Source organism: Bemisia tabaci, chromosome 1 (assembly GCF_918797505.1).
Source record: "Bemisia tabaci chromosome 1, PGI_BMITA_v3".
NCBI lineage: Eukaryota > Metazoa > Arthropoda > Insecta > Hemiptera > Aleyrodidae > Bemisia > Bemisia tabaci.
The window spans coordinates 44,360,703-44,374,090 of NC_092793.1; the positions used below are offsets into that span (position 1 = coordinate 44,360,703).

At 36.4% G+C, this 13,388-nt stretch overlaps 1 protein-coding gene across 1 annotated transcript in view; it reads right to left on the bottom strand.

Annotated features, from left to right (window-relative positions):
• psidin (phagocyte signaling impaired) overlaps positions 1-13,388 on the bottom strand; it is an 87,312-nt gene that overhangs the window by 40,643 nt on the left and 33,281 nt on the right. The window contains exons 5-8 of the mRNA XM_072301299.1: positions 8,206-8,343; positions 5,011-5,165; positions 3,391-3,929; positions 2,655-2,824 (exon numbers count right to left, since the gene is read on the bottom strand). Coding sequence (XP_072157400.1) covers positions 2,655-2,824; positions 3,391-3,929; positions 5,011-5,165; positions 8,206-8,343 — 1,002 coding nt within the window. The remainder of the gene's footprint in view (positions 1-2,654; positions 2,825-3,390; positions 3,930-5,010; positions 5,166-8,205; positions 8,344-13,388) is intronic.

Sequence of the window (13,388 nt, forward strand, 5' to 3'; positions counted from 1 at the left end):
TAAGACAATCTAGGCCGCGCATTAGGCCAGTGAAGTAACACAGCAAGGGGTTGAAAACTGCTCCAACCATGCAGTGCCACATGTTGCCTATTAAATGTGTGCCAACTCGCACCTGTTTTACCAGAGACTACTGTCTATAAATTTTCCAGTGCTACATACTATGAGGGTTGCCTACCTATCTTCTCATCAACAGAATCATATACCCAGTTCAGATTGTGTTGAACATCCATGGTTACCAAGTTATGACCTCTTAAGTGTAAATGGCGCAGTATTAGCCAACTGTAAAATAAAAATTTTTCAGTGTTTGCCTGATTGAAAAGCACGCAGGAAACCGATTCAAATAATGAGGGGAAGTTCTCTTTTAACACTTTAAAATGGGCTGTTGCGAAACCTGAAAAAATTTTCGGCCAGAAGAAATGACAGTTCAAAGTTGCTTTAACGCCATGAAATGTGTGACACTGGGAAATCATGCATTTGTAGGTCTAAACTCGGTATGTACACATTTTCATTTTACCTTTTTCCCAGTGTTCTTAAAAACTATTATTTTACACTTTCACAGGGAGGAGACATTGTAAATTTTTTATATAAGAACGATGACTATGATTGGCTACAAAATATTTTAAGTACGAGGGTCATCCCAAAAGTCTTGCGCATTTTGCTCTCATTTCAAAAGTATGAGAGATATGGAATACTCGATTAAACGTGCATATAAAGCATGCTTTCAGCTCCCATTTAGGCCAAAGTTTTTTAAAATCGGATGAACGAGACGCTCAGGAGGTCATTTCTCCCGCGCCACCTTCGATGCGTTAACCGCTACCTCCAGGCGCACAGTTTCCGTGATAAGTAAGATGTGCAGACAATTTTGGCCAATCTGATCCAATCGCATTGAAATCCTTTTCAATATTTTTTACCGGGTTGTTAACCTGTTCAGCATGCTGTTTTTAAGACCTTCAATGATGAGTACAATCAGTGTTCTTTCGACATTTGTGTAAGCTTATTATATAAAGTGTGTTATAAAGTTATGGCACTTTCTAAGCCAAAGAACTCTGAAGTTCAGTCAGTAGTTCGATTTTTGACTTTGGAAGGTGTTAGGCCATGTGACATTATTCCCAGATTTCAAGCAGTTTACGGGGAAAATGCGATGAGCGATGGAAATGTCCGGCGGTTGATCCAATCGTTTTGAGAAAGAAGAACAGAAGTGCACGATGAAACCCGAGATGGTAGACCAAGTGTGATCGATAGTGACTTAGTGCAATGAGTCGACGCTTTTATCCACAAAGATCGCCAAATTACACTTAACAAAATGCTCGAATATATTCTTGTAATTTCTCAATCTGTCTTGCATCAAATTGTTCATAAATGGTTGAATTAAAAAAAATTCGAGCCAGGTGGCTCCCAAAAATGCTAGCTTATCGCGCGCCTGGAGGTGGCAGGAAACGCATTAAAGGCGGTGCAGGAGAAATGACCTCCTGATCGTCCTGTTCATCCAATTTTTAAAAACTTGATGGGCTTAAATTAGAGCTGAAAGTATGTCTCATGTGCACATACAATAATTGAATCGGTTTCTGTTATACGGGCGTAAGTCCAAAAATTTCAAAATCGTTTTTTTTGCATTTTCAGCCTCCTTTAGGGTACATACACACTTTCTGAAAAGATGGCGGAGGTCCAATGTATAGAAGCCTGTGGACTAGGGGGGCGAGTTCTCAAACTCGCGCATTTCTAAAGTTTCTGTAACTGTTTTCATAATAAATGAAGAACATTTGTATTGAATTTGCATCTTGACCTAGCTGTTAGGTGATATAACTTCTTATTGTGCATTGATCACAAAAATACATGATTGAAATTTGAAAACTTGGTTTCAACACTTTTTTAAATGAAAATATCCCATGTCACCTTCATTAATTTTGGAAAAATAGGAGTAATTTTAGAAAATTTAGGCCTTTAAATAAATTTAAAAACATATAACCCCCTATGCTATATAAAAGAAAAAAACCATGTGCTACATTTTTCAAACTTACTTTAATATTAGTTTTTTGGCTTGAAACTGTCTCAGTCATCCTTCGTTTTCTGGTATAAGGGCGTAAGTCCAAAACTTAAAATTAGCCTAAAAGGGTACTAAAATTTTTCTGAGCCAAAAAAACATTTCAGAACTTTTAAACGGGTGTTTATACAACCTTTGAACCCTTTTTTGAAATTTAGTGGTGTCCTGCATAACGAGAAAATCAGTTTTTTGCCTCTCCTGAAAAATTTGGATTTGCGGACTTACGCCCGTTTAACAGAAACCGATTCAATTTTGAAATGAGAGCAAAACGCACGAGACTTTTGGGACTACCCTCGTAGCTTGGAAATAGTCTAAAAGAGGGGGTAAATGAAGATTCACTTGTTTTATACGTTAAACTGATGAAGGAAACTGACTAAGGGCAATAGGGGAAGGCAATTCAAATTTTAATTTTGTTTCATTTCCTGTTTGAAAAATGAAAGAACAGAGAAAACTAGGCACAATCTGATGTACTTAGGATGATTCCTGTCACAGTCATTCAAATTAAATTATCTTTTCCTCTCCGTAGAGCAAACATGATCTGAGTTTTGAAGTTTTGAAGAACACCAGAAAACTAGATTTAACCAGAGAAAGAAAAATAGGAAAAAGTTCAAACCTCAGAGGGTAGTTCGTTATGCTGAAGCCCAACCAATTCTTGTATCTGTAGCAGTAGATCACTTGTTTGATTTTTGTTCAGGAGAATTATATAATTTTGAATATCACTGAGGCAACATTGCTTACTGCCGAATGTTTTAAAATAAGTCATGAGTAAAGACACTAAATCGCCTGAGGAGAGAAAAATAAACAGTGTTGGATTAAAAAAGACACTGAGAATAATTAAAACCAGTGGAAAGAAATACTCGACGAGAACAAAATGTCAATGGTTTCTGCCAAATTATAAAATTGCTCAGCAAGTAAATTAACCAAACAATATCAATTTATGCCAATACAACTTTCCCTAGGATCCGAAGCCTAAAAATATCCAAAAAGTAAACCCAAGTTCCAACATTTCAAAATAGTACCATGCTCTCTAAGTCCTTCACGAGCCGTCTTGTGAAATTTTAAAAAATGCTCAACTGTTTACTCCATCTCACCACTGAGGCAACTTAAAGCAAAAAGCGCTCTTTTGTAAGGGGAAACAATGGAGCCAAGCTCCAGATAAAAATCGATTTTTTCTGCTCACAATGCTTGGTTCCCTGAGCTTTCAGATAATTGCTATAAATATCAATGTAGGGGGGTTTTTTTTCTCTTTTTTTTTGGCCAAATACAACTTAGGAATGGAAAAAAATTGAGGTCCATTACCGGAAATTCTTGGTTTTCAGGTAAAACATAACAAAGTAACTAGTGCTTACCAACAAGAGGGACTGGATCAATTTTTCTTTCAGTCAATCTGCGGTATAGCTCTAAAGGTGCAAGGAGGGGACCTCTGACGGGATGTTTTAGTCTCTCATTTTCAGCTCTTAATCTTGATAAAAAACTGACACAAGAACCCAAAGTGTCATCAACTGAGACATTTTTACTGTCAGTTTCATGCCTTTGATTAGAAATCTCTTGTTTGTCGTTTTTCTGCCAAGAATCATTCCCAAAATCTCCATTTAAATGGCAGGAATCCTCTCCGCAAGGTTCCTCATTTTTTATACTTTCTTGTGTTATCATCAACTTTTTCACACCATTGATTAAGGTTTGACACTTATTATCAGGGTTTCCATTCAAAGCGTCAAATTTTGAGTCAACTAGCTGACTATTAATTTTCTCATTTGGAAGACACATGCCATTTTCTTTGATTTGTTCCTTATCATTTCCATCTTTGATTTGAGTTTCAAGGATAGGACCGCAGCACAAATGGAAAACTGATGTAAAATAATGACAGTAATTTGACCAAGCATCTATCCTGGAAATAAAAAGTGCAATGTATATGAGTCACATAGGTCTTTTTCACTAATACACAAACATAATTGTTAACTTCACAGCAAAAATTCCAAGATCAGGAATGAACGATTTAGAGCTTACAGAAGCTAGTATGTTTCCTAAAATTGAAATACACACTCAATAAACAAAGATTTTAAAAATAGTAACTATCCAAGACACAGTGTTGTCCCGGGTGGACATCTGTCCAAGGTGGTCAGGAATTCTTCCCCCCTCCCTTAAAAATACGAGTACTCCCGCCAAATGGACATACTTCTGCTAAACGGAGCTAAGCAGCATAGGGAGAAGAGGGGGAATGTGGGTTGAATTGGCGAGTGTTGCAGACTGCGGAGCTCATTCTGTCCTACGCTCACAATGCTTTACCATGGCGCTTAGTTCCGTTAGACAGAACGTGCTATCCGGGATTCTAAAATCCTCGAAAGGAACTAAAATCGGTGCTTAGTTCCGTTTAACAAAAATATAACTTCTCCCCTTATCCAGCGGTGGTTTGAAGGAAATTTTGAAAATTGAAGACCCTCAAAACGCAACTTTAGTGACTACTATCTCCTTTTGAGCTTCTTTTTCCCTCCTTAACTTGCGGGTGAAATTTTTACACAAATATGAAAAACCTTTAATAGTATTACACTGAATATTCAGGAAAAGTAATAATTTTTAGCAATCAAGAAAAAAATGAAATGGTCAAAAAAGTAGAAAATAAGCAACAAAATCTAGCTTCATCTCGATAAAAAAAGGGGGTGTAAAAGACTGTTATTGAGGATTAGCTCCAGCATGGGGGTAGAACCAGATCATGTGGCTCCCTTTGTAAACCAATCAACATGCACAGTGTTGGAGATCAGTTTGATTTACAGTCCATATTATCCTCCGCAGGTATCACCACATACCTTCTTCAAGCCACATCACTGCGAAAAAACTATGACGCTTCCAAACAAGCCAAAGCTCAAACCCAAAAATACTGAGACCTGGGGCCGAACAGGCTAACAAACAGTCATATAAACTCACCCGCGATCAAAGCAAAAACTGACAATTTAGTCAAATATTCTACTTACTCATCAAGTAATTGTTCTTTAAGATAAAGGTTGAGTTCCTGCCACAGTCCTAGTTTCATCAGCAAATCAATTCTTTTAGTCGTGATCACCAGGTGCGGGTCCAGTTTCTTACCTAGAGGACCACTAAGAATTTCTAAAGCTTCTTTATGTTTTCCCTGGAATTAAAGATGAAAAAGAAAAAAAACATTTGTTGAAGTTTTCGGCATCTTTTCAGTGTAGATCGATAAAATATAATTGCAGCTCTTTTGCCGGTCACAGCTCATCTGAACCAACTTTAAATTAAACATTGATGACACCGAAAAGTCTCTTCGGGAGCTTGAAGTAGGATGCAAGTATTGTCATTTAAGCCAAAAACGGAAGAAATCTGTCGGGCTCTTCGAAAATAAAAGCAATATTTATGTTAACATGTGAGGGTTTTTTTAAAAAAATTAAGTTTCCCTAATTTTTGGGGAGGAAAAGAGAGACAAATTAGTTAATATTACATCATCATATTGTTCTACAAGGTTTTAGCTTTCTAAGGAGCTATAGATTTTTATTTTGGGACCACCGGTTTAAAAGATAATCGATTTTTACCGAGACAACTTCATTTTGCTGCGGGTTCACCGACGTCGCACATCAGTGGGACGAACAGGATAAAATCTCGGACATGGGGTGTTCTCTTGTTTTGTATAATACTGGGATAGAATGTGTTCCTATGGATCCATATTATATGAATCTAGTGTTGGTTTAATAGTTTTGCCAAATGCTTTTGCCCCCTAGACTTATGAAGTTGCCATTTTCTGTATCCGCATATTTTGTTCTGTTTTCTAAGGTCAGTTTCCATACCTGCCTCGTCGAGTGGCATTAATGGGCACAAATATGAACGCTTGGACCTTATTCTGGAGTGTATGAAGAACATATTTCACCATTAAAAAGTTAAATTTACTCAATTCTAAACGTTGTAATGTCTGCTCAAAGAAGATCCTTTCGAAAATAAGAAAATAAAAGTTTAAATAGACTTTTAATTTCGCCGCATTTAGCCGTCCAATCGTGCATAAGGCGTGTTCCAGTGATCCCTCAGGATGATGAATCCATCGTATTCAGTTGTCACCAGGTGCCACTTAGAGAGTTACATCAACATTTGTCCGAAAAAGGGAGGACGGAATTTGCTGTTTCTTTACCACTTGCTGGATTATTTGGCGTCTTAATACACTCAGTCGGATTTTCATTTTAAAATTTGATGCACTTACAGTATTTTCATCGTAGAATTCAATTTAGACCTTACTTTTGCCCGTTTTTAGACCAAAATTTATCATTTGAGGAGTTTATGTGTTGTTGGTCGGATTTTGAAAAAAAAGCTATTTACATTCTGGCTTATGTAATATTTGGACATTTCATGGAGAGAACGTAATACTGCATGTTCTATCAATACTTTTGAATAGAGTTTTCGTTATATTTGTCCACCCTTTTGGATTGGTTTAAGGGTTACCTTATCCATGCGTCTCCAAAACACTACTTCCTTGGATTGTTCTCTTCTCAGCCGACTCTCATATTTGATCTAGTAGAAAAGGGCTGAAAAAGAGTTGTCCTTGAATAATAAAAGGCATCTAAGGGTGGAAAAGGGTATGTAGAGATGCTATCAAAATGACTCAAAAGGCGGTGGGAGGGGAAAAAGTGCACTTTCAATGGAATGAGATGGGGCTGAAAAATCGCGTATTCATGTGAATCTATTAGCGTAAGTAAGGTTAAAAATGGGGTTTTCGATGAATATACTATCAAGTATCAACAATTCACCGTACATTTTCAACCAGAACTAATGAAATCTATCTTTGAATAACTTCTTTTCACTCTTATACTAAAAGTTTGAACAAACCCCCATCCCCCTCAAATCATGTGTCATCATCGTTTGTGTAATCATATATATTAACATAAGTTTGGTCATAAATGAATTTTTCGATCAGAATACCAATAGTTTGCGAAGTTTCAACACGCAATGTCTACCAGAACAAGTACAATCTATCTTGCAGTGCCTTTTCTTTTTACCCCCGAAAGCATGTGTTTGTGTCAACAAATCAACAAGAGTAAGGTCAAGAATGATTTCTACGATCATAATTCCCTAAGAATACCGAGTTTCAACACGAAATGCCCACAAGAACGAGTAAAAATCTTTGAGTAACTTATCTTTTCATGTTTCTACGGAAAGTTTTAAAGAACGCGCAGAATTGCTCATTTGCATCATAATATTTAGAAGAGTAAGATAAAAAATAAATTCTACAATCTAAATAACAGAAGAACACCTTGCTTTAACACGAAATTTCCATGGGAAGGAGTGGAATAGCCGAAATAAGTTGGGTAGTAAGGCGATGACTGGGCATTCCTATCCTTCGCTCCACCGTGCGTCAATGGACCCGCAGCAAAATGAAGTTGTCTCGGTAAAAATCGATTATCTTGCAAACCAGTGGTCCAAAAATAAAAATCTATCGCTCCTTAGAGAGCTAAAACCTTGTAGAACAATATGATGTTGTAATATTAACTTATTTGTCACTCTTTTCCTCCCCGAAAATTAGGGAAACTTAATTTCTTTAAAAAACCCATGCATGTTAACATAAATATTGCTTTTATTTTCGAAGAGCCCGACAGATTTTTTCCGTTTTTGGCTTAAATGACAATACTTGCATCCTACTTCAAGCTCCCGAAGAAACTTTTTGGTGTCATTGATGTTTAATTTACAGTTGGTTCAGACGAGCCATGCGGTGTTAATTGCCTTTTAAGATCCACTACCTTGGATTTTACAATTTCGCAACTCCAGATTCTTCTTACATCCATAGATCTTACATCTAGAATCAAAACACCTTGTTCTTGTGCATTTACAAATGTAGCTTAAAAATAAAATCTTGGGACTTTCTCTACAAAACTTTTTTGGAAAGCAATTAAAGACAATCCTTGAAGAAAACTAAATTTTGACATCTTTTTTTATTCGAGAAAGTTTAACATTCTGAGCAATTTTGGACATTTTTGAAGAGAAATTCAAAAGATTTTATTTTCAGACTGTTTTTAAAACATTTTGCACAAGCACATGGTGATACCAATCGGAGCTTCTTGGGGCAGACACCATCTGGTGACTTTTTCCGCAAAATATGACAGTTAATCATTTTGGCTAAAAGAAAGAAAAGCAGATCCCATCAGGTACAAAAAATAAGAGGGAACACTACAAACCTGCATTTCTAGTACCATCAGATACAATTGAACTTCCTGTTCAGTCTCAATTTTGCCTTCTTTGATGAAATTGGAAATCATTCTTTCAGCTACTGATAACACAATGCCTTTTGTTGCTTCAGAATCTGCTGAATGTGCCTTGTGGACAAAAAAAAAAAAAAACAAAAAAACAAAAAAAAAAACTCACAGGTAAAAAAATCAACAATATATTTATTTTCTACATTAAATTAATGAATATTTTAATACTCTATAAATTAGATTTTAAGTATTGATAAAACTTAAAAAATTGATTGTTTTCAACAGGTACGGCACCCTGGTGGAAAAAAGTTACTTTCAGTAAAAGCGATGTCCTCCCTCCCCACAATAGGAGAACAATTCATATACAGTTTACCTGGTGTTCCAGAGCACCCGTCCACAATTGATCCTCGGAAACGGCCGTAAATAGAGCAACGAAAACTTTTAAGCAAATTAACCCCAGATAATTCAATAAAAAAATGTATTACCATTTATTACATACTAGTTATTAAATTCAAAAAGTTCAGAAAAAATTACATTTTAGCAAAAAAACATTAAACGTCTGAAAAAAAGAAATTTGGACTAATGAGTCTTTAAATTAACAAAATTTGTAAGAAATAAAATCTAAAATAATAAAATTTTGAAACAAATATTAAAAGTCTAAAAAAAGAAAATTGGAACTGGTCCGTTTTTAAATTAAAAAAGTCCGGAAAAAATGAAAGAGCTTGATGGAAAAACGGCTTTTATCGCCGCCCCCTGGAATGTTTTCAATTTTGTCTACTGATTAATCATACTTGAGCACTTCTTTTCCCAAATTTTCAGACCCCAAAATAATTTTGGGGGCGCTAGAGAGGGTGGAAGTCAAAACCTTTGAACCTCAATATCTCTTGAACGAAAATAGATATCAAGGTCCGGTTCGGACGAAAAATCGTCTAAAATTGCGTACTATAAGATTCTAAAGATCAAAATCCCGAAATCACATTTTCAAATTAACATATGTGCTTTTTTTAGTTTTTGAGTCGAGAAAGTTTCTTCCAAACAAAGAATTTACAAAGAACTCAATTTTTTATATGGATCAAAACCAGTTTTTAAAATTGTTCGTCTTTTCCCGTATCCAACGAGTGGTCCATTAGACTGGGCAACCGAAGGGTTCGAGAGTTACGGACAATTGAAGTTTAGGCTCAACGCACGCCGACCGTTTTTCGCGCGCCAAAATATGGTTCCAAAGCTGGATATGAGTGTTAATAAATCAGATTAAATGTTCAAACCGTGCAAAATACATTTTAAGGGACTCTTGAGCGTCGCTGAGTTCAAAAATTATAGATATTTCCAAAAATTCACTTTTTTCCGCAGTGCTACTTGAGAAGCCCACCGAGTGCCAAGCTACCGGCTGCTATTGTGAACGGCCTCCAACCGGGATTCGGTCGGTTCGATGTAATAGAGATTTCCCATAAGGAACGGAAAGTTAATTTTCAAACGCTGATTCTGGCTAGTTTCAGACCATTTCTGCAGGATTTTCTTGCGATAATGAGTTTTTTATACCCCCAAATGTACGTTTCTGCCTGGTGAATCCTCAATATAGCATCAGATAATTTAATTACACTCAATGAATTGAAGCAAGTCCCGAAGATTAGGTTATGTTACCCCTTTGTTTACATTCTTATTTTGGACTCTGTTCATCACTAGTTAATGAAAAAAACAATTCTGCGCGTCTCTGACATTAGTTTTTCTCTAAGATTCTATCTATGATGACAAAACCTAGACATCCGCAACTCTTGAATATTGGACACCAGTATTTGTTTTTTCACTCTCCAAAGAGTTGCGCTGCAATCGTTCCAGCCATAAGTCACTCACTTTAGTTTCTTATAATCCATAGTTTTTCCTCCTGAACATTTCAATACATACTTAGGTAGTATTGTTTAAATCAATTTCAGTTGATACCTTCAGAGAAAAGCTGTCATTATGTTCTAGGTATTAACTGTTAGCATATAATAGCGCTGTGGGGAAGTTGCCTCCGTTTGATCCTATCGATTTCGATAAGATTTTGAAGGTACTTCATCAACAACATTAAACTTTTTGAACACTGACGCCACAAGAACTTATTGGCGTATGCTCTGTAAAGGTAAATTAAGGTAATGGGCACTCATTGGAATCTTATAACTTCTAGAGAAAGCCATAGAGGTAAGCGGGTTGTCCAACTACAATTTTACTCATCCCCACATAATGTTTACACATATATGGGTGAATTAAAATAAGGGTCCAATTCCAGGTTGTACTTCCTCCCAAAATTTTTTTGTGAATTTTTGGACGAACCAAACTTTATTTTGACTATCATTAGGTGTAGAATTAGGAAATATAGCTCGTTGAGCTTAATAGTTGGGCTTTAACCCGAATTTCCACCGTCAAGTGTATAACTTCACAAAATTTGCTCTAATTTTGCCTGATTTCCCAAATTTTCATCTCAGGGGTGACATATAATACTTTTAATTGAGGATTGAACACAATTTTCATAAAAGCATCGTCGAGCACTGAATTAAAGCATGATTGAAAACATGTAACCTTTTCATATCTTGCAGAACTATACAAATTGAGAAACATTTCATCCGTCATGAAAGATATCTGAAGCTTATTCTGCTTGTCTTTTAGACAGTTCTGTCTGTTCATCAAAATGCGCACTGTCTTCTTTTAACACATAAAGAAGCTTTTATTTCTCGAAATATTGCAATACAAAATGGATCAATAACACCGAATTTTAAAACTTCGAGTGGGCGTGTACCCTCTGAAGTGGAGATAAAGCCAGGAAAAGTTTGAGGAATTGCATTAACATATCAATTACACCAGTAAACGTTTTTTTTTTTTTTTTTTCTTTTTTTTTTTTTTTTTTTGGATTTTCCGAAGATTTGCCAACTGTTTCGGAGTGGATTTTTGACGCTGATTCTGAAGATCACCTCCATTTACCTGCATCAGTGCGACTTATCCCGGGAAAGTTCGGAATTTTTCCGGAGAAATCGGAATTTTCCATGGAATCTAGCTTTTCCAGCAGAGTCAATTTTCCGGGAGAATCTGTCCACGATGGAAAAAACATGGGAATTTTTCGATTTCGTAGCCTAAGATACATAAGAAACCATGTATTGCACCCCTATTAAAATTTCCTTTCTTCTCCTAATGCCAAGGTTTTCCGGTCCAGTTTCATTAAAATCAATTAATTAGTCACCGAAATAGTGTTTTAAGCCACGGCCGCCATCTTAGATTTCCGAATTTTGGAAATTTGACTAGAATTTTCAGTTTCTCGTCAAAAAATATCCATGAGTACCATGTTTCACTTTAATCGATTGATTAGGTGCTGAGATAGCGTTTTAGGCCACGTCCGCCATCTTGGATTTTCGAATTTTGAAAATTCGACTGAAAATTCGAATTCCCCATGGAAAATACCCCCGGATACCAAGTTTCACGTAAATCGATTGATTAGGCGCTGAGATAGCATTTTAGGCCGTGTCCGCCATCTTGGATTTTCGAATTTTGAAAATTCGACTAAAAATTCGAGTTCCTCATTGAAAGGTACCCCCCCGAACCAAGTTTCACTTAAATCGGCAGAGAAAAGCGCCTATAGGGCTTAAACAAGCAAGTCTCAGTTGTAACAGTTTTCCACTCTGTCCTACTAAACTGGGACACTGGGACAGGATGGGAACATGAATCACTAAATACAAAAAGGGCACATGTCCAGAAAACCAAATTGTTCAGGAGACACAAAAAACTGTTTATTTCGTGGTAGATATTTTTTGGAAAGTCGTTATGTTTGAAAAATATCCCCAAATATGTTTGAAATTTTTCCCCAACGCACACTTCGAAAGTATTTTACGAGCTGATATTTGTGTGTGTGTGTGTGTGTGTATGCTTGACGCCCTGTTAGTTATCGTCTATAGAATTTTGTTTGGCATCATTATTGGCGTTAATCTTGCACAAAAATTTGCGAATTTCAGAATTTTTGCCATCTGCGACGTGTGAACTATTCAATCGAAACAAAAAAAGTCGTTTTTGGAAAAACCTCGACGTTACGGCAATCATTTAGAGCTTGTCACATCGTTGCCATGTCTCTCCTGACTGCTGCTCAGGACAATGATTCTGGCGCGTGAAAAAGTTATTGATGGAACAAAAAAGAAATTGACCTCTTTTTTTTCTCAAATTCAAAAGCATTACCTATCATCTCCGATAAAGTTTTCTCAAGTAATCACTCTAGTAATGCTGCAACATTGATTGAAAATCAAGAACCAGGCACGGGGGGCACGCAAATTTGGGACAAATGTAGGCAATTTGCACATTCAAAGTTCTCCTAAATTTTTGTTTCAGTCCAAATAAAGTGAAAAGTAGCATGTAATAGTTAACAATAGTGTGGAAAATGAGATTGATCTGCCCATGTTTCTCAGATTATGACGATTAAAACAGCTCGGGACACTAGATTAGACGCTTATTTGAATTCACCCATAAAACGTCGCAATAATGCGACCTAGAGAATTAAATAATGATTATAAATTCGGTAATGTATTTGAAATCTACCAATGCTTCGTCCTTCTTTATAAAAACGAAGAAATAATATTCTTCCGAGTTCCAGAAAAGAATGTAAACAAAGGGGTAACATAACCTCACTCTCCAGACTTGCTTCGATTCATTGAGTAAAATTAATTTATCTCATGCAATATTGAGGATTCACCAGGCAGAAACGTACATTTGGGGATATAGAAAATCATAACTGCGAGAACATCCGGCAGAAACAGTCTGAAACTACCCAGGATCAGCGTTTGAAAATTGACTTTCTGTTCCTTGTGGGAAATCCCATGTAAATCGAGCCGACCGAATCCCCGTTAGGGCACCAGGCCTAAAACCGCTATAAATCTCGAAATGTGACTTCACACTAAAACAGTCTAATTGAAATTCTCGACATACGGCTCTCCGAAGCCCCAAAATTTTCAGAGTTGTTGCCTCCATAATTTTGGATCAATAGGGGTCATGTGGCACATCAATAAAAAGGTACCCCCTAAGGTAGGTTGACCTCTTTTCCTACAAGACTTTTAGAGTTGGAGAATCGGATAACTTTAACGTCTATGGTTTCTAATTGAAATTTGCCTAAAAAATGCCCTGAAACTTCAGAAATCGGGGGTATAGGAGGTTCT